The following is a 22,426-nucleotide window of genomic DNA, read 5'->3' on the forward strand; positions in this document are numbered from 1 at the left end:
AATGCCAAAGAAAGGCAATGCCAAAGAATGCTCAAACTACCACACAATTGCACTCATCTCACACACTAGTAAAGTAATGCTCAAAATTCTCCAAGCCAGGCTTCAGCAATATGTGAACCGTGAACTTCCTGATGTTCAAGCTGGTTTTAGAAAAGGCAGAGGAACCAGAGATCAAATTGCCAACATCCGCTGGATCATGGAAAAAGCAAGAGAGTTCCAGAAAAACATCTATTTCTGCTTTATTGACTATGCCAAAGCCTTTGACTGTGTGGATCACAATCAACTGTGGAAAATTCTGAAAGAGATGGGAATACCAGACCACCTGATCTGCCTCTTGAGAAATTCGTATGCAGGTCAGGAAGCAACAGTTAGAACTGGACATGGAACAACAGACTGGTTCCAAATAGGAAAAGGAGTACATCAAGGCTGTATATTGTCACCCTGTTTATTTAACTTATATGCAGAGTACATCAAGAGAAACACTGGACTGGAAGAAACACAAACTGGAATCAAGATTGCCGGGAGAAGTATCAATAACCTCAGATATGCAGATGACACCACCCTTATGGCAGAAAGTGAAGGGGAACTCAAAAGTCTCTTGATGAAAGTGAAAGTGGAGAGTGAAAAAGTTGGCTTAAAGCTCAACATTCAGAAAAGGAAGATCATGGCATCCAGTCCCACCACTTCATGGCAAATAGATGGGGAAACAGTGGAAACAGTGTCAGACTATTTTTCTGGGCTCCAAAATCACTACAGATGGTGACTGCAGCCATGAAATTAAAAGACGTTTACTCCTTGGAAGGAAAGTTATGACCACCCTAGATAGCATATTCAAAAGCAGAGACACTACTTTGCCAACAAAGGTTCATCTAGTCAAGGCTATGGTTTTTCCTGTGGTCATGTATGGATGTGAGAGTTGGACTGTAAAGAAGGCTGAGCGCCGAAGAATTGATGCTTTTGAACTGTGGTGTTGGAGAAGACTTCTGAGAGTCCCTTGGACTGCAAGGAGATCCAACCAGTCCATTCTGAAGGAGATCAGCCCTGGGATTTCTTTGGAGGGAATGATGCTAAAGCTGAAACTCCAGTACTTTGGCCACCTCATGCGAAGAGTTGACTCATTGGAAAAGGCTCTGATGCTGGGAGGGATTGGGGGCAGGAGGAGAAGGGGACGACAGAGGATGAGATGGCTGGATGGCATCACTGACTCGATGGACGTGAGTCTGAGTGAACTCCGGGAGTTGGTGATGGACAGGGAGGCCTGGTGTGCTGCGATTCATGGGGTTGCAAAGAGTCGGACACAACTCAGTGACTGATCTGATCTGATCTGATCATTTCATCACCTCACAACAGCCCTGTGCTAATGTCGTGCAAGCGTTCTTATCACCATTACAGAGCAGAACAAACAGGATCTGAGAGGTAATTCATTGGCCTAAAATCTAGCCAAAGAATGCTGAAACTACTGCACAATTGCACTCATCTCACATGCTAGCAAAGTAATGTTCAAACTTCTCTAAGCCAGGCTTCAATAGTATGTGAACCGTGAACTTCCAGATGTTCAAGCTGGATTTAGAAAAGGCAGAGGAACCAGATATCAAATTGCCAACATCCACTGGAACATCAAAAAAGCAAGAGATTTTCAGAAAAACATCTACTTCTGCTTTATTGACTATGTCAAAGCCTTTGACTGTGTGGATCACAACAAACTGTGGAAAATTCATCAAGAGATGGGAATACCAGACCACCTGACCTACCTCTCGAGAAATCTGCATGCAGGTCAAGAAGCAACAGTTAGAACTGGACATGAAATAACAAAGGAGTCTGACTGGAACCCGAACAGACTGGTTCCAAACTGGGAAAGGAGTATGTCAAGGCTGTATATTGTCACCCTGCTTATTTACCTTATATGCAGAGTACATCATGAGAAACGCTGGACTGGATGAAGCACAAGCTGGAATCAAGATTGCTGGGAGAAATATCAATAACCTCAGATATGCAGATGACACCACCTTTATGACAGAAAGCAAAGAACTAAAAAGCCTCTTGTTGAAAGTGAAAGAGGAGAGTGAAAAAGTTGGCTTAAAACTCAGCATTCAGAAAACTAAGATCATGGCATCTGGTCCCATCACTTCATGGCAAATAGATGGGGAAACAGTGGAAACAGTAACAGACTTTATTTTTTTAGCCTCCAAAATCACTGCAGGTGGTGATTGCAGCCATGAAATTAAAAGATGCTTACCCCTTGGAAGAAAAGTTAGGATCAACCCAGACAGCTTACTGAAAAGCAGAGACATTACTTTGTCAACAAATGTCCGTCTAGTTAAAGCTATGGTTTTTCCATAGTAGTCATGTATGCATGTGAAAGTTCGACTACAAAGAAACCTGAGTGCCAAAGAATTGATGCTTTTGAACTGTGGTGTTGGAGAAGACTCTTGAGAGTCCCTTGGACTGCACGGAGATCCAACCAGTGCATCCTAAAGGAGATCAGCCCTGAATATTCATTGGAAGGACTGATGCTGAAGCTGAAACTCCAATACTTTGGCCACCTGATGGAAGAACTGACTCATTTGAAAAGACCCTGATGCTGGGAAAGATTGAAGGCGGGAGGAGAAGGGGATGACAGAGGATGAGATGGTTGGATAACATCACCGACACGATGGACATGAGTTTGAGCCAGCTTCGGGAGTTAGTGATGGACAGGGAAGTCTGGCGTGCTGCAGTCCATGGGGTCGCAAAGAGTCAGACATGACTGAGCGACTGGACTGAACTGAATTGAAAGTCTAGCTATTTGGTATGGAATTGAGGGTTTAGGTCTGAATCTTCTAACACTGAGGTCAGAGCTCCTTCCACTTCCTTTCAATATCTCCTGAGGTGGAAACATTTAGGAATTATTGGAAGTGCTTTGTAAACTGCTTATCTGTCCTCTGTTAAGATATTGATTTGAACAAGTACTTATCATCTACTATGTTTGAAAGACCATGAATAAACACAGCAACAGCCTTCAAAGTTGCAGTGGAAAATGGTTAGGTAAGGGGGCGCGGGGAGAGAAGGAGAATAAAACAAATCAAGAAATAAGTATAATATACAGTAGAATATTGATAAATGTAGTAGGGGAAGCACAAAATGCTTTAAAATTTTCAAGGAAGACCAGAGCTCTTGAAATAAGGGCCCCTACGGCCAGACTCCTTTGACTCCTGTGGGGATAACGCAGGTTTCCAAGTAGGTTTCCAGCAGTTTACTCAAGGTGTAGGCTGCTCACACAACTGTCAGAAACTTTAAGAGAATCCAATCGTGTTTGATGGTGTCAGATCTCATTATTCTCCAAAGCTTCTCTCCTTCTCTTCAGCCAAGAAAATAAAACTTGCTCTGGAATCTTGAAAAATTAGATGCTGAATAAAAGCCACATAGGCTACATAGGCATCTCTGGAGCCAATCATTAGTTTCAAAGGTTATTTTTTTTTTTTTTTAAAGACACAATGCCTAACAAAATACTGATCAATTTTTATGAGGACTGTTGGAAACCCACGAACAGCTTTTGAAAGCATACTTGTAGTTCTACTGAGAAAATATCCTTTGCCAGTTTCCAAGTTGTCTATTTCCATAATGAGTCACAGCTTGGGGGATTTTATCCAGTACTCTTGCCTGGAGAATCCCATGGACAGAGGGGCCTGGTGGGCTGCAGTCCATGGGGTTGCTAGGAGTTGAACACGACTAAGCAACTTCACTTTCACTTCTCACTTTCATGCATTGGAGGAGGAAATGGCAACCCACTCCAGAATTCTTGCCTGGAGAATCCCAGGGACGGGGAGCCTGGTGGGCTGCCGTCTATGGGGTCGCACAGAGTCGGACACGACTGACACGACTTAGCAGCAGCCACAGCACCCTAGTATTGTCACCAGTTCCTCTTCATTCTTCATCCACTCTTGAGTAGTTTGTTCCAGGACTATTTTCTGGCTGATTTAAAATTTCTCTGGGTTGGTAGAGAGGTTCCTTTTTGGTTTTCAATATATTTTCTAAATTTAAAAAATGATCATGTATTACTTTTCAAATCGGGAAAATTTCCAGTGAACATTCTAAAAAGTTAGTTTAAAACTTGTACAAGCGACTCCATTTATGTAAAGTTCAAAGATAGGCTAAACTAATACAAGGGTATTAGAGTGCTGCTTAGTGGGGGTGGTGACTGGAAGAGGTGATAATGTTCTTATTTCTTTTTTTTTCTAATTTTTTTATTTTTAAAATTTTTGGCTGTCCTGGGTCTTCATTGCTGCACAGGCTTTTCTCTAGTTGCAGAGAGCAGTTATGCATGGGTTTCTCATTGTGGTGGCTTCTCTTGTTGCAGAGCACAAGAAGCTCTAGGTGAGTGGGCTTCAGTAGTTGTGGCATCTGGGCTCTAGAGCGCAGGCTCAATAGCTGTGGCACAGGGCTTGGCTGCTCCATGGTATGTGGGATCTTCCCAGACTGGCATGCAGATTCTTTACCACTGAGCCACCAAGGAAGCCCACTTTCTCATTTCTCATCTGGGTGTTGGTTGCAAGGGTATGTTTATGAAAATTATCTGACTTAGCATTTGTGTTTTTTTCTGTATGTATATTTTTTTCTAAAGTTTACTTAAAAGAGAAAAAAAGACATCAGGTTTGAATGAAAGGAAGAGTCCTTATAAAGTTTAGGGGGCTCTCCAAGGGTACAATGATAAGAGACACTTTACATACTGCATGGGCCATCATGTAGTAGAGAATTAGGTTCTTCAGCTGCCTGGTTACTTTTACGAGAGTGTTCAGGCCATCCGTGGTATAGACTATTGAACAGAGATCTTGGAAGTCTGTCGTGATCTGCAAGTCTGCCTGGACACAGGTATAAATCAAGCAGGCAGTAAGTCTAGTCTGTAGGAGGCCCCTGGCTGGTAAGTGGGTTTAGACAGAATTGTCATTTCATCTCCATTTCATCCCACTCCTTATTGACGTTCAGGAAGCCATTTATAAAGAGAAAGAAAGAAAAAAGTCAACCATAATGGCAGACAAGAAATCTTTGTTCTTACTCAAAAAATAGGTTTGGATAAAGAGTAAAATGTTGAACACTACAATACTTGGTCTATGAACCACTGGACCCGTGTGCTCCATTACAGAAACAAGAGACCTATGGAAGCGTTTCTAGAAGTACTCCAGGCTAAACTTACTCAATTAGCTTTATATTAACACATATAGTTGACTGTATATTTATTTAATCATTAAGGTCTGACCTGGATACTTACATTTCTATTAACCTTTTCAATATCTTATAAGAATCAGGGGTTGGGGAGAGGTGACTGCTGTGGCCACGGCACCACATCTGTGTGAAAGCTTGAATACAGACATTTTTTAAGGAAAAAAAAATCTTACAGAAGACATTAGATAGTGGAGTGTTATTTATAGATTTGGAGAATCTCAAAGATCTTTGGATTTTTTTCAGAATGTCAATGATCTCTTTTAATTGTTTAATCATCTTCAATAACCACAGAAAACAAAAGTAGAAAGACAGGTAACTTAGATCATAAAGCAATTGTGTTTGTAATCCTTACAGTAACAAACAGGCATCATTCTCTACTTGTACAAATATTTGGACTTTTTAAATCTGTATTTGGCAGATGTGCTAAAATAAGTATTCACTACAGTCTTCAGTTATGGTGATTTGTAAGTGCTTACATGGAAAACACCAATACAAGGTATTAAGACTATGTTTCTACCCAAATTCAAATTAATGTACCACACAGTATATGAAAATCTTCAGGTATATGCCCTGGGACCACTCTATGAAATCTTCCAATCAGTTGAAAAACAAAGCCCATGAAACAAAACAGGAATGAGTTTCTTGACCATGTATGACACTTGGATATCACAGTTTAAAAATGTCTGGTTTTCCTGCATTTTTAGTTTTCTGCCCAATTCTATGAGTAATAAATTCAACTTTAGGTATGGGAAGTTCTATGCTCTTCTGATACAGAATATACTTAAAATGATAGCCGATGACTTCAATACCATTACAAGGTACACCTTTCTAGAATTATAAAAGCATATTTTGTCACATCATTGGCTAAATTCTTAAATCCTGAGATGGGGGAGGGGAATCTACTGTATGCATCTTAATTATGATCACTATGTAAAAGTAAGAATACTGAAATGATAAATTTGTCTTAGTTTTAATGACAGGTTTATTCGTATTCAAAAATGGAAATCTGTAATTTCGACTGAAGTCAAGGACTATGTCATTCTACTTTGCATTTCTAGCACCTGGTTCAGTATATAATCAGAGCCTAGTAAGTTCTGACCATGATGAATGGTTTCTGTGTTCTAAGATCTTCTACATTTTCCTGCACATAGACTTATAAGAGTTCTGGTTCCACTGTATCAATTTGAGGGGAAGGAGTTACAATTTAAGCCCAAGACTTTTTTAAGGTGGGAGGGTAGTTTGGGGCACGAAATGTTCTGATGGACAGCTGTTTGGTTAATATCCATAACTATCATCTTTACAGTCACCTGGCCTACACAGAGCTGGACTACATTAATGGGACCATTTACAAGATAGCACTTCCTTTTTAAAGCCTTAAGCTAACATCATTCGTATTATGAAATCAGGTACTACAATTTTATTTTTCATCAAATTTAGGATGGTGTTTGGTTAAGGGGAGGGGATGCAGCCAAGCAGGGTTTACAGAGGGAGTCTCAACAGACAATTTTCTTTCTCAGTCTGGTTGGTGGGTACAAGGGTATCCACTGCATTTTTCTCTTGTACCTCTTTGCAAATCTTAAATATTACATAATTCATTTTTAAAAGAAAAAAATAAAAAACTAAATGTAATATTCACAGCTTTACTTTGCTTCACATATTGGTAAATACTGGACCATTTACTTCTAAGTATACTTCACCAAGGGGGTAGAGAGAAATGTCTTTCATCATAGCAGATTTATGTACTGTGAAAGCTTAAAGACAGTAAAAATCAACCTCTATACACTTTCCATGGTTCTTTATACTAAAAAAGTCTACATTATAAATTAAACATTACTTTTAATTGCAAGTGTTACTTTAGTAGAATACAATTGGTTTAAGAGCAGAGATAGCCAATACCTCAAAAGTAACTTTCCCATTGAGTAAATTACCTCGATTTCCTGTAACTGCTCCTGATTGGTTGTGTACATCTGCTGAAGAGAATCCTCCAACTCTGTGTTTCGATCCAGTAATGTCTTCCCAAGCTCAGCAGCAAGCTGGAGATCTAGCACAACAAGCAAATCTTATTAGGGTGGTGCAAATGATCTCATTTCAACATTTTACATAAACCAGGGCTTAAAATAAGAATGAACTAAAACCCAACCCAATGTATAAAGTTTATGTTAGATCCCAGTGGAAGATGGAATGGCACAGAAGGATGGGGCCTTTTACCAGGTACAGTACTCTCGATGTACCCTTACTGACAAGACATCAAGAATAGTGATGTACTTTATGGAGGTGTATTCATTTGTTTAGGAATGATCATTCAGCATTGTGACACCTAAGATCATAATTAGCTGCCAAAGTACAGGCAAACCTAAAGCCCCATGAGTTTGGCTGCTAGGAATACAACTGTCAAAGCAAGTGTGTTACAGACCCTGGCCCTCTCAGTGTACTAAAACTTAAGCCAAAAAAAGGAAAATGATATCAGTGATAAGAACACTACACAGGTCTCTCTCATTTTTTCTATTTCTTTTCATTCCTTCTTCAAGATGAGCAAACCAGATAAGCAAAGCAGCAGAACAGTTTGTGTGGTAACTCAGTCATAGCTCAGACTTTCATTTAACACAGAACCATATTTCCATTTTAAACCTCGCTTTTCAACACTCTTTAGGCATATGTGCATATATGACAGCATTAGTTTTGTTACACACAATCCCAGAAACAAAAATTCACTGATACAAAAAAGGGCAATAGTTGTAACCTAGGTACCTGAAACACTTTTCTGCATAGTAAGTTGGAGAGGCCCTTTGATAGCAGTGGAAAATGCACTGAACTGAATATGAAAATCTGGTTCAGTTCTGACTGCCATTTACCAAGTGAACGCTTTAAACAGAGTGACTTTAAACATCCCTACATTTAGTATTCTTGTGTAGAGAGATGACTGTCCTGTCAATATGATTGTGAAAATCAAATGAAATAACACACAAGGAAGTACTTCACAAACTAAGCAGCAGTACACAGGCAAAGTTTTTAGTATTCATTGATTCACAATGAATGACTGCTGCTGACTGCCATAGCGCAATGGAAGTGTGAGCTGTGACTGAGGTACCACACCAACTGTACTGCTGCTCTGTTGCTAGACACCATGCTAAGATTTGGCTAGAATGCTGAATAAACGGATCAAGTTCCTGCTTTCCTGACACTCCCAGATTTACAGGGGAAGTCAGACAGCAAATAAGTAAATAAACTTGAAAACTGTGATAAACACTATTCATCCATACATGTATGCATATATTCAATAATACCAAACATCATTCTGGGGATATACAAATGAACTCAGCTAACTCCCTGCCCTCATGGAGCTTATACTCTCATAGGAGAAACAGCATGAGAAAATATATACTAGATAGCAAAAAAATGCCTTAAAAAAAAAAAAAAAAAGGGAAGGAAGAGAGAAGGAAGGGTATGGATGTGGGAGGTTGAAACTTAAGAACAGGCAACAAGGGTGATATTAGACTCCAGATGTGAAGGACTGAATAGGTGCCTCACATAGATCTACCGAGGGGACCAGCATTCGAGGCAGAGGCAAAAGAAGAGCAAAGACCCTGGGAGGAAGCATGAGTGGCGATAATAAGGACCGCAGCCGATGAGGCTTGAGCACACTGAGTGTGTCTGTGTGTGTTTTGTGGCTGGGGCAGCAGGAGACAAAGAGGGCTTCCAAGGATGGCCAGCTGTTAAAGCCAAACTACGGAGATCAAGATGCTGGTTTTCACTGAGTGAAATGGAACCATGTGAAGGCTTTTGATCAGCTCCACTCTGGCTTTGGGTTAAGTTGGCCAAAAGGGTTAAGGTGCAGGCAGGGTGACAGGGATACTGCAGTCACTGGGTGAGCGATCATGGTGGCTTAGACTAGAGTGGCAGAGATGGAGATGAGTAGAGGTGTCAAATACTGGATGTGTTTTGAAAGTAGAGCTAAAAGGATTTGTTAATCAATTGGATGTGCTATGTGACAGAGAAGAAAAAAAACCCTCCAGGTTTTGTGATAAGGCACAAAGGATTTTCTATTTTAGAAAGGAGGTCATGATGGAAGTCTCTCTTAGAAGACGTTTTAGCTAAAGCTTGAGGGAGGAAGATCTTAACACATAAACGCCAGGAAGAGGCCCTAAGATGGGAAAGAAACTGGCACACTGTACGGCCCAACATGGCTGATAGTTTCATGTCTGAAATGCAGTACTTGGGTGCAATTTCAAAAATGACAGAATGATCTCTGTTCATTTCCAAGGCAAGCCATTCAATATCATAGTAATCCAAGTCTATGCCCCAACCACTAATGCCAAAGAAGCTGAAGTTAGACGGTTCTATGAAGACCTACAAGACCTTCTAGAATGAACACCAAAAAAAGATGTCCTTTTCATCACAGGGGACTGGAATGCAAAAGTAGGAAGTCAAGAGATACCGGGAGTAACAGGCAAGTTTGGTCATGGAGTACAAAATGAAACAGGGGGAAAGGCTAACAGAGTTGTGTCAAAAGAACACACTGAACATAGCAAACATTGTCTTAAAACAACACAAGAGATGACTTTACACATGGACATCACTAGATGGTCAATACCGAAATCAGACTAATTATATTCTTTGCAGCTGAAGATGGAGAAGCTCTATGCAGTCAGGAAAAACAAGACCAAGAGCTGACAGTGGCTCAGATCATGAACAATTATTGCCAAATTGAGACTTAAATTGAAGTAGGCAAAATCACTAGGCCATGCAGGTATGACCTAAATCAAATCCCTTACAGTTATACAATGGAAGTGACAAATAGATTCAAGGGATTAGATCTGACAGACTGAGTGCCTGAAGAACTATGGATGAAGGTTCGTAACACTGCACCGGAGGCAGTGATCAAAAAGAAGAGAAGCAAACGGCAAAGGAGAAAAGGAAAGATAAACACATCTGAATGGAGAGTTCTAAAGAATAGCAAGGGGAGATAAGAAAGCCTTCCTCGGTGATCTATGCAAAGAAACAGAGGAAAACAATAGAACTGGAACAATACAGTGGACAAAACGTGGCCCACAGGAGAAGGGAATGGCAAAAACACTTCAGTATTCTTGCCTTGAGAACCCCATGAACAATATGAAAAGGCAGAAAGATAGGACACTGAAAGATGAACCCCCCAGGTCGGCAGGTGCCCAATATGCTACTGAAGAACAGTGGAGAAATAACTCCAGAAAGAATGAAGAGATGGAGCCAAAGCAAAAACAACACCCAGTTGTGGATGTGACTGGTGATGGAAGTAAAGTCTGATGCTGTAAAGAGCAATATTGCATAGGAACATGGAATGTTAGGTCTATGAATCAAATTGGACATGGTCAAACAGGAGATGGCAATTTAGGAATTCGACATTTTAGGAATCAGTGAAATAAAATGGACTGGAATGGGTGAATTTAGCTCATGTTACCATTATATCTACTACTGTGGGCAAGAATCCCTTACAAGAAATGGAGTAGCTCTCATAGTCAACAGGAGTCTGAAACGCAGTACTTAGATGCAATCTCAAAAATGACAGAATGATCTCTGCTCGTTTGCAAGGCAAACCATTCAATATCACAGTTATCCAAGTCCATGCCCCGGCCAGTAATGCTGAAGAAGCTGAAGTTGAACGGTTCTATGAAGACCTACAAGACCTTCTAGCACTAACACCAAAAAAAGATGTCCTTTTCATTATAGGGGACTGGAATGCAAAAGTAGGAAGTCAAGAGATACCTGGAGTAACAGGCAAATTTGGCCTTGGCGTACAGAATGAAGCAGGGCAAAGGCTAATACAGTTTTGTGAAGAGAATGCACTGGTCATAGCAAACACCCTCTTCCAACAACACAAGAGAAGACTCTATACATGGACATCACCAGATGGTCAACACCGAAATCAGATTGATTATATTCTTTGCAGCCAAAGATGAAGAAGCTCTATACAGTCAGCAAAAATAAGACCAGCAGCTGACTGTGACTCAGATCATGAACTCCTTATTGCCAAATTCAGATTTAAATTGAAGAAAGTAGGGAAAACCACTACCATTAGCGGTAGGGAAAACCATTCAGTCATACCATTCAGGTATGACCTAAATCAAATCCCTTACGATTATACAGTGGAAGTGACAAATAGATTCAAGGGATTAGATCTGATAGACAGAGTGCCTGAAGAACTATGGACGGAGGTTCGAGACATTGTACAGGAGGCAGTGATCAAGACCAGCCCCAAGAAAAAGAAATGCAAAAAGGCAAAATGGTGGTCTGAGGAGGCCTTACAAATAGCTGAGAAAAGAGGCAAAAGGCAAAGGAGAAAAGGAAAGATATATCCATTTGAATGCAGAGTTCTAAAGAATAGCAAGGAGATATAAGAAAGCCTTCCTCAATGATCAATGCAAAGAAATAGAGGAAAACAATAGAATGGGAAAGACCAGAGATCTCTTCAAGAAAATTAGAGATACCAAGGGAACATTTCATGCAAAGACAGGCACAATAAAGGACAGAAATGGTATGGACCTAACAGAAGCAGAAGACATTAAGCACAGGTGGCCAGAATACACAGAGGACTATACAAAAAAGATCTTCATGATCCAGATAACCACAATGGTGTGATCACTCACCTAGAGCCAGACATCTTGGAGGGCAAAGTCAAATGGGTCTTAGGAAGCATCACTGTGAACAAAGCTGGTGGAGGTGATGGAATTCCAGTTGAGCTATTTCAAATCCTAAAAGATGATGCTGTGAAAGTGCTGCACTCAATATGCCAGCAAATTTGCAAAACTCAGCAGTGGCCACAGGACTGGAAAAGGTTAGTTTTCATTCCATTCCACAAGAAAGGCAATGGCAAAGAATATTCAAACTACCACACAATTGCACTCATCTCACACACTAGCAAAGTAATGCTCGAAATTCTCCAAGCCAGGCTTCAACAGTATGTGAACTGTGAAATTCCAGATGTTCAAGCTGGATTTAGAAAAGGCAGAGGAACCAGGATCATATTGCCAACATCCGCTGGATCACTGAAAAAGCAAGAGAGTTCCAGAAAAACACCTACTTTTGCTTTATTGTCTATGCCAAAGCCTTTTGACTGTGTGGATCATAAAAAACTGGAAAATTCTTCAAGAGATGGGAATACCAGACCACCTGACCTGCCTCTTGAGAAACCTGTATGCAGATCAAGCAGCAACAGTAGACTGGTTCCAAACAGGGAAAGGAGTACGTCAAGGCTGTATATTGTCACCCTGCTTATTTAACGTATATGCAGAGTACACCATGAGAAATGCTGGACTGGATAAAGCACAAGCTGGAATCAAGATTGCTGGGAGAAATATCAATAACCTCAGATATGCAGACACCACCCTTATGACAGAAAGCGAGGAAGAACTAAAGAGCGTCTTGATGAAAGTGAAAAAGGAGAGTGAAAAAGTTGACTTAAAGCTCAACATTCAGAAAACTAAGATCATGGCATCTGGTCCCACCACTGCATGGCAAATAGATTGGGAAACAGTGAGAGACTATTTTTTTAGGTTCGAAATCACTGCAGATGGTGATTGCAGCCATGAAATTAAATGATGTTTACTCCTTGGAAAAAAAGTTATGACCAACCCAGACAGCTTACTAAAAAGCAGAGACATTACTTTGCCAACAAAGGTCCGTCTAGTCAAGGCTATGGTTTTTCCAGTAGTCATGTATGCATGTGAAAGTTGGACTATAAAGAAAGCTGAGCGCCGAAGAATTGATGGTTTTGAACTACAGTGTTAGGGAAGACTCTTGAGAGTCCCTTGGTCTGCAAGGATATCCAACCAGTCCATTTTAAAGGAAATTAGTCCTGAATACTCAATAGAATGACTGATGCTGAAGCTGAAACTCCAATACTTTGGCCACCTGATGCGAAGAACTGACTCATTTGAAAAGACCCTAATGCTGGGAAAGACTGAAGGTGCGAGGAGAAGGGAACTACAGAGGATGAGATGGTTGGATGGCATCACTGACTTGATGGACATGAATTTGAGCAAGCTCGGGAGTTGGTGATGGACAGGGAAGCCTGGCGTGCTGCTGTCCACGGGGTCACAAAGAGTTGGACACGACTGAGTGACTGAACAACAGCAGCCCAACATAAAGCCAGTGTGACAGAAGCTCACTGGGGAGAGTGGTACGGGAGCTGGAGGAGTAAGTACGGTTCAGACTACAGAAAGTATTATTGGCCATGGTAAGCAAAGTTTAGGTTTTATTCTAAGTATGTTGGAAAGTCATTTCACCCAGTGTCGAAAAATATACTTATTACACTTATTATCAAAAGAGGGAACCTCACCACATATGATTTTAAAACAATTTTTAGAGGTTGACAAACAAGGTTTAACATTTAATTCATTAAACCAATATTAGAGCTTAACCTAGAATAAGTGGTAACTGGAAAGCAACTTTTGTTACCTGGTAGCGGCCATTTGAGGGCATAATTAACATTGTGGTTGGTTAGTTTTCCCTCAGAAGGAAGAAACAAGGCAGCAAAACCCACGAAACACCACTCCAGCTCATTTTAAAACATTTTACACCCATTTAAAATAAAACAGTATACTGCTGGTAGATGAGTGTCAAAATACATTCTCTTGTGATTTAAATATTAACAATGTCTATTAATGTACTTAAGACTTCATATACCAAGTCTATGAAATAATATCTTGTATTCACAAGACATCAAACCCTTTACAAACTGTTCAAACATTCGAAATTAATTTTTTGTATCTTTTCAAGGTAGTTAACCCAGATTTTCAAATGAGAAGCAGAAAGATGCTAAGAAGTGATCTGACCAATTCCACGCGGTGAGTCATAATAAGCAAAAGAGAAACCACTGTCAACAGAGTCTAACTTTCACCCTCATCACGATTCTCTATTATCCACATGCACACACTTGTAATTTTGTTGACAGGGATGTCCACATCTTTGTCTAAGGTACAGAGTACCTCAGTCTGCTTGTTTTCCTAGATGACAATGAGAAACTAGAGTTGAGCTCTTTGGCTTTTAGGGTCTGTGCTGCCAGGGAAAGCATATACAACCCCAGGCAAGTTGCTATCTTGTTTTCAGTAAATGAAAAAGGAACTACGTATAGCTGAGATTTCCAGAAATAATTATTTTACACTCATAGAGTGTGTAATGTGTATACACAGCCCCACAAAGGAACCACCATGCTGAATTATTAAGGACAAAGCAAACATTACCTAGACATTACTTAAGTCTCTCCTGGCCTGCTATAAAGTGGTGAGTAACTCCTCACTGGGAAAGACCAGAGACTCACCAAAGATATTCTTATCCAGCAACCAAAACCTCAGCCAAAACCTCCTTCAGAAGCAAGACTAATTTGAGACCATCTACAGCTATTTCTTTCAGTTAGGAAACTACCCATGTTACTTAATGTCAGCCGGGACTACCTTTCCTGTTCCTGCTGCCACAGAAGAGACGCCAAGTATAGCACTCTTGCAGTAAACATCCAACAGAGAAGAATTTGAGACTTGTCCTTATCGCAATCCTTATTTTGAGTTAAACAAAACCCAGGCCTGGCTCAGTAACCTGAAGTCTCAGTCTTCTAAATATTTCATTGGATGTGTAGGATAGAATTCTGGCAAAACAAGTCTCAACTACAAGAAAGCATCTGTGAAGTCACACTGTATAATAGGATATTACTTCATCTGTTAGTTTAAAGACAAAAGTCTTTCTTGGTCTTTAAAAAAAAAAAAAAAGTTTATTTCCTGTTGTGTAGCATCTGGCTTCCATTACCAAAAGGAGCCAAAAGCTGGCAGTAAGCCCAAGAAGGTTTTCTAAATAATTTGTGGAGGGAATGGGAGAATATTCAATGTCCTTTATTCTTACTTAACACACAAAAGAAAAGGAAACAATATAGTTTTGAAGCATTATACACCTGTTCATCTCACTTTACAAAAAGGATTTTCATTAAGAGGTTGTCTTTTCTAAATCCTATTGAACTGGCGTAGGCAAACACTAAAAATACCACAGATTTACTGCAGGCTTGAGAACTGCAACTTTCAATACCTTCATGTTTAATATTCAATATTCTTCCACTAATCAGTCTTCGCAAGTGATAATGATCTATTTTAACAATATAAACTATTAGCTTTAAAAAGATAGTCTACTCAGCCCTATGCCCTAGGTAAAAAATTAACTCTATAGTAGTCAGGTGATTTTTAAAAAAGATCTTCCTTCCAGAATTCCGAAATCTTTAAATTTCACTGCTATTGCATTTTTCTTCAGTTTTTTTTCTTTAAAGAGGATGACATATTCCCATGTTAGCTGTAGTCTCTAGCATTCACTCAATAACGTTAAGGCTGAAAGTTTTTCCTATTACAAAACCAAATGCGTCATCTGGTGATGCTTCTGTGTAACTCCTGTTGCCGATGTTACTATAATTGGGAAAGCAAAAAACCTGAATATAAACACCAAGAAAAATGACGGTGTCAGTTTTAATAACCCTCCAAACAGTGATTCAGCAAATTCGTTGCTCATGTGGAAAACGTACTCATCTTATAAAGTAGAAATCTTAATTTAAACTAAGATTTCATTTGCTGATCTATACAGTAGAAACCCGAATCCTTATTCTAAGCTTGCACAGCTCACCAAATGACAATTACAACAGCAGCTGGTCTAAAAGAAAACCCAGTCTCTGAAGTCTTTCCACCTTGTTCTCAGGGGCACATTTCAAAGCAATCACCATCATTACCTACAGAGAAGGCTCCTGCTGTCCCAGAAAGGATCTTACTCACAGAGATCACAGTCAGTATTCTTACTTTGTCAACTCAGCCCTCTGACAAAAGACACTCTCTTCAAAGTGTTTTATAAAAGCAACGGGTTTTCTTCTTCTGCCTGCACAGTTTCACATGTTTCTAACAAGGTATGAATGGTAGACCACAGCCTTCTGAGGTTAGAAACTTTCAACAATTTTAATTTTTACAAAGAATGCCCCAAGCAAACTTTGGTAAAGAGATTCAATATACTTAAGTAATGCTTCTATTGCTAAAGAAAAAAAAAAAAAAATTGTAGTTCTATGACTGAGCACAGGATCTTAGAAAACTGTTTTAGCAACTCTCTTCAAATAAGGCTCTCAGTAAAATTAATAGTGAGGATGTTAAAAAATGAACAGACATGTGTCTGCACTTGATAAAATCCCACTAGATCTGCTTATCAGCCCAAGAGGACAGACTTGCTCCCAAACCTTACTCAGCAGCAAAATTATCTAGTGAGGGCCCACCCACTGCCCAGCACTGGAGTGGGCGCGCCAGGAGGCAGCACCTCCAGTCAACAGATCCCTAGTAAATGAGCAGGATCCTGTCTGTCCTATGGACAGGCACTGTGGTCCTAGTGCCTCAGTGAACACCTGGCGCAGAATAAATACAATTTTTGAAAAATTAACAAAAATCCATTAGAAGTTTAGGAGTGAACATATAATGTAATGAGAATGGGACAAAGAGACCCTTTTATTCACACTGTAGCCTTCATTCTTTCACAGGCCAAATTCACAGTTGTAACTCTTGGAATTTCACATCTATTCCTACCCCGCACACTTGGTTATGACACACAGGGTTATGTCAAAGTCCATCGTGATAATAGATGTAAAAGTCCTCTGAAAAGAACAGACCAAATTCCAAATGGAAACTGGCACTAGGAAGTTTGGACCTGTGCGCTTCAAGAGTTCATTGCATTTGCACACCTGATGACTTGATTTCAATCAGAGGTTAGAGAGTTCCACGTCTGACCTCAATATGTTGCATTTGCTCCTCAGTAAGTTGAAATATTACAAGTGGTTGTTCCTAACAACCTCCCACAGCGGGAAAGTGCAGTATAGACTAACTTGCCTGGTGGAAGAGAGCCATGAAAACAATAATCCTGTGTGAGTGCCTTAGTTCAGGTCAGCAAATGTTAAAATTGAGTTTCTATTATGTGCTAAGTATTGTGGTAGATAGATTAAAAAAAAACAAAACCTGTACAGAGCTACACTTTCTAAATACAGTAAGGAAAAATATTTAGTTTTGATTATAGGGCAAACTGCTTCATTTCTTTATAGGGAAAGGTTGCAATTGCAAAATGGTTGCCTCATAAATTCTGGAAAAAGTATCAAACTAGGCCATCAATCCTTCTGGGGCATTCTGAAAACAGGTTAAAACGTAAGACAAATCTGCCTTGTGGATGCTGTGAATATGTTGGCAGATCCTGCACTGCAGCCACTGAATAGGTTAGACTATGTAAGTATAATTACTTACATAAACTTTGACTTATATAAAGACTATATAAACTCTGACTTAAGCAACAAGCCACGACATATTGATTTAAGAAATCACCTTCCGCCAAAAGAGTTCCTTATGTTTCTTTTCTGAGTCTTTTTTTTTTTTTTTAAGTATGAGTCTTTTAAGCCTACATTCTTTCTCCCTTAAGTTCAATGGTTAGCATGAACAAACACCATGGTCAATTAATATTCAACTAAATGAGATGGTAACTTTTTATGCCAGTTGAGAGATGAAAAAGTTGATTTACACAGAATTGCTGAAACAGAAGATGCCTGAAAAAAATTTCTCAGGAGACAGGAAATCCAGGACAGGCCAAGATAGGAATGCCTCTTGTGAAAAAGCTAGGGGGCAAAGTGAAGGAAGCAGCTGAGGTAGAAGTGCCCTCAAGTCATTCACTTGGCATCTGGTAAACCACGCCTAAGTAGTCCCCCTCTCACCCGGTCTAACGCCAACTCTAAGAGCTGTAAACCAGGTGGCGCAGAAGAGATAGGGGTTTGAGCAGTGACTAGGACGACTCCTCATTCTGAGTGTGCGGGTTCAAAAATGCTTTGCCCTACGGCAGAAACACAGTATTATAAATCAACTAAACTCCAATAAAAATCGGTCAAAAAAAAAAAAAAAAAAAAAGACTTGCTTCCACATTTGAGGGAAGTCACTTGGCCGCTTTAGCATCCGCGTTACCCATTTGGAAAAGGGGAACAATATGAGTTACTCTCTCAACGGAGTTATTGTGAGGATCAAATGTGTGCGCGATTCCTGCCACACGGCACTGCCACCCCGGGTCCACCACCTGCAGCAGCTCACCTCGCCGGCTGTGAGCACCGGCTGTGGTTCCTCCCCGACGCGGAGAGCGCGGTAAGGGGCCACCCCTCTCCGCTCCGAGGAACACCGTGGGGATTAAATCAGTTAATCCCTGGAGAGAGCTCCAAACGGTGCCTGGAGCCCGGTCAGTTCCTGACACGCAGTAGTGGCGGGGATGATGGGGGATGCTGATTACCGCGCAAGAGCCCGGGCCCGCGCAGCGGAGTCCTCCCGCGCGGGACCAGCAGACGCGACAGTCCCAGCGCCAGGTGAGCGCCAGATCTTCCCCGATCCTGGCGTCGGTGGGCCCCGAGCAAAATCAACTTTTTAACAGTTTCGCGGCCAGGAGGTGAAGCCTCAAGCCGGCAGCCGCCTTGCCCTGGCCAGGCCCCGCCTGGCGACCGCACCCTCACCTTGCTGGAGGTCCTGGTGGTCGTACCACGGCTCGTCCTCCTTCATCTCAAACTCCTCCACCAGGTTTTCCGCCAGCATTTCGGCCGGCTCTTCCGGGGGCAGCGGCCCCCGCCGCCGCCGGCCCGCCTCAGCCGCTGCCCCGGGCTCTCCCCCGGCCCCTCCGCCCTCAGCCAGAGCCGCCCTCGGGCGGGACGCGCCGCAGCCCAGGCTCCACTGCGACGCCTGACCGCAGCCGCCCGCTACCGCCTCCGGCGCCGCCGCGCGGCGGTCCGCACACGCCACGGACTGGGTTCTCTCGCGCCGCCCAACCGCCCCAACGGCCGGCGCCCCGGGGCGAGCTCCTGAGTCGGCTCTCCGAGCCGGCTCCTCACGCCGCAGCCGGGCCCAACGTGGCACTTTGGCAGAACCCTCCCCGACCGGGGCTGCGATTCAAACCCCCGGCGGTCCCTCGGCCAATCACGAGCAGGCCGCCGGCCGAGCGGCGGCGACGTCGTCCAATCGAGTCTCGCTGCAGGCCCGCGGTTCGCCCGGTATCAGAGGCAGGCGGCCAATGGTGACTCCGAAGGAAACAAAGAAGGCGGGAAAAGGACAAGGGGTGCGGCCGAGGGTCCCGCCCTCTCCTCTCTTCGAAACGCTTCTGGCTGTGCGTTCGGCGAGCTGGGGTGAGGAGGTGGTGGCCTCCGCTGCCCCTGTGGTGGGTGGCCGGCTGCCTGGCCGGTGGACAGCCTAAGTGGGCGTGAGGGTCACAAGTACGGTCCACGAGCAGCGGACGGTTGCGGGCGGGAGGCGCGAGGCGTGGCCGGGACCCTGAGGTCCGCTGCCCCGCCGACCCTTGCTGGTCTTCTGACTCCCAGATTTGCTCTGCTTGATGCTGGGAAATCGAGGATCGGTCGGAAGTTCAGGGCAGTTAACTGTTTTCTTCTTGATATCTGAGTCCTCACCTCCAAATCGCTGAGAATTTGTACTGCCCCTGAAACGGTGGGCCTCAGACCCACCTGAAGGTGCAGTTGAAGCGACTCCTGAGAAAAAAATTGCAAGCGTTTTTGCATACTTTTTAAAAAAAGAGAGATCACAAGTTAAGTATCTGGAGTCATGACGTTACACCTGGAGAGAGGAGAATGCAGCCCTAGCCCTTGATGGCCAGGACAGTGAAAGCTGGTCTCTGCACACAACAAAATAAATACTTCTCGTAGGTTGTGGCTTTTACCATCTTCGTGCAGACAAAACACAAAAATTCTAAAATAAGGTGACAGATCAGAAAGTCAGTGTTCTTAGCCTTGATGTAATGGTAAAGGTACAGCTGACAGAAGACAGCTATGGTAGAATGTCAGCCAATAATCTTAGAAGAAACAGACGTTTCAGAGGTGATAAAAGAGGAATGGTAAACTCACAAATCCTTGTCTTCTAAATCCAGGGACACTAAAAAGTAAAATGTTACTGATCTATTTTTATTCTTAGGTTAAGAAAGAAACTAGGTTTACTATTCTGCCCTAACTGCCCTTATTCTGGTAGACGGATTACTACTCCACAGCCAAAAGAAAATAACTAAAACTATCTTAATTCACAAGTCACTGCAGATAAAGCTCTTTGGAAAGAGAGATGATTGGATTTAGGATTTGCTGATGGTGATTTGTTGAAGCTGAAGGGCCAGAATCATGCCTCTGACCTTCAAGAAACTCATCTTTCATAGCCACTAGTAACTGAAAGTGCTAACCCTTTCTCCATGGCAAAAGCTTATTTTGACTCCAAATCAAACGGGAAACTGTATTGAAATGTTCTTTAGCGTTCTTCAAAAAACAATGGCAAAACAACAAAAAAGAATGATCTGAAGAATTAAAGTTATTGATGATTTTACATGGCAAAAAAGTCCACACAAAACCCAACACACCAGACTTTATGCCTTTTAGTATTAGTGTGTTCTTTTTAAGGACACTGGGGGAACTTCTCCTTCACCCCCACCCCCGCCCCGGAAAAGCTTGAACAAAAATTGCACTGAAAAAGACAAGTTAGCTTTCAGTGCTAAAAGCCCTGCTTTCAAGGGGTCTCCATCATTATTTAGAGTCCGTGTAGTCATAGCTGAGAAGCAATCATAAGCAGCCTCTTCTGCAACATTATTATTTGGTTTAGCAATAGGTTAACAATAACAACCCAAGTTGATTCTGAAAGAAGGGTTTTGGGTTTTCATTTAATAATTCACCAGTATTTAGTGCATGTTCCCAGCCTGATCATTACACCATTCTGCTACTTTTAAACTCTTCTATATAAAACATTTGGTATTAAATAAGAACCAGGTTCAGAAATCCTTTGTTCCTGCTTGTAAAGATACATTTACTATTCATGTTCTTTGGTGTTTTGTTGCTATAGTAAAGTCAAGTGAGAGTTTTAAGTAGTGTTGACTTTAAAGTGATTGTAAGTGGTGGTTTTCAGTTTGATACCTACTGAAATAAGTGTTTATTATAATGAAAATAATCTAAAGCAAAATATCAATAGTTCTTTTTGCAGATGGAAATAAAGATTTTTACTTTTTTTGGTCATAAACAGAAGTTCAGGCTATGGAATTTTTTATAACGTTATCAAAACTTTGTATCCACCATATATATACATATATATATGTGTATATGTATAACTTGTCATATATTATTAATGTTAATGTCATTAACTTGTCTCAGACAAGATGGGTGCTTAACTCAAAATCTTTTTAAAAAATTTGAACTCAGCTAAGCAAGCTTATGATTCCTTGCAAAATTCTGAGTTTATAAATACCTGCCTTCTGACTTAATGATAGATCAGTTCAGAAGGTGTGGCACGCTTCTTGCTTTAGCATGCCTGAAATAAAACTAAGAACAAGAAGAGTGCCTGGATTTTGGTGGGCTAAATTTGTGTCTTAGGGCTTCTCTGGTGCTCGATGGTAAAGAATCCGCCTGACACTTCAGGAGACACAGGTTCAGCCCCTGGGTTGAGAAGATTTCCTGGAGAAGACAATGGAAACCCAGTCCACTATTCTTCCCTGGGAAATCCCATGGACAGAGGAGCCTGGCAGACAACAGTCCATGGGATCACAAAGGAGCTGGACACAACTTAGTGACTAAACGACAACAAATTTGTATCTTGGCTTTTGGTTCTCCTGACCTCCTTGTATTTGGCTCTCTTAGTAACCGGTGGCCTCGGCTTCAGTCTTCATTCTCACTTATGCCGAAAGTAAGTCCCTAGAGTGAGGTCTTTAGCAGTAGTTCCCAGCTTTTTCAAACTGGAGAATTACTTTCATAGCCAAAAATGTTGGTTCATCTCCACATTTTAGTACGTGTATTTTTCAAAGGTTTGAGCATGCATAGTAACAAAGAAGTTCATATATATGTTTTTTTTTATCATTACAGCAGAATCTATAGACATTTTAAGAAAGCTAGTACACAAGTGAGTACAAGGGACATGAGTTTGAGCAAGCTCTGGGAGTTGGTGATGGACAGGGAAGCCTGGCGTGCTGCAGTCCGTGGGGTCGCAAAGAGGCAGACATGACTGGGCAACTGCCCTGAACTGAGTACACAAACGGGCAGATAGTCTGTATTTTGTTTATAGATAATGCTTGATCTACAAATGGAATTATTAACCCTTTTTGATAATTCTCTATTTCCTATAGAATTAAAATCATTCTTGCATCTACATGATGCAATATGAAGCTCAGGGACTTAGGTAATTTGATCATTTGAGCCAAATGTCCACTTCCC

At 41.5% G+C, this 22,426-nt stretch overlaps 1 protein-coding gene across 1 annotated transcript in view; it reads right to left on the minus strand.

Moving 5' to 3' along the window:
- The window catches only part of CDR2 (cerebellar degeneration related protein 2), a 31,945-nt gene extending 12,804 nt beyond the window's left edge, over nucleotides 1–19,141 (minus strand). The window contains exons 1-2 of the mRNA XM_055561763.1: nucleotides 18,704–19,141; nucleotides 7,128–7,240 (exon numbers count right to left, since the gene is read on the minus strand). Of these exons, the coding sequence (XP_055417738.1) occupies nucleotides 7,128–7,240; nucleotides 18,704–18,782 (192 nt within the window). The 5' untranslated portion in view covers nucleotides 18,783–19,141. The remainder of the gene's footprint in view (nucleotides 1–7,127; nucleotides 7,241–18,703) is intronic.
- Between the last annotated feature and the right edge of the window lie 3,285 nt (nucleotides 19,142–22,426).

The sequence above is a fragment of the Bubalus kerabau genome, chromosome 23 (assembly GCF_029407905.1).
Source record: "Bubalus kerabau isolate K-KA32 ecotype Philippines breed swamp buffalo chromosome 23, PCC_UOA_SB_1v2, whole genome shotgun sequence".
Classification (NCBI taxonomy): Eukaryota; Metazoa; Chordata; class Mammalia; order Artiodactyla; family Bovidae; genus Bubalus; species Bubalus kerabau.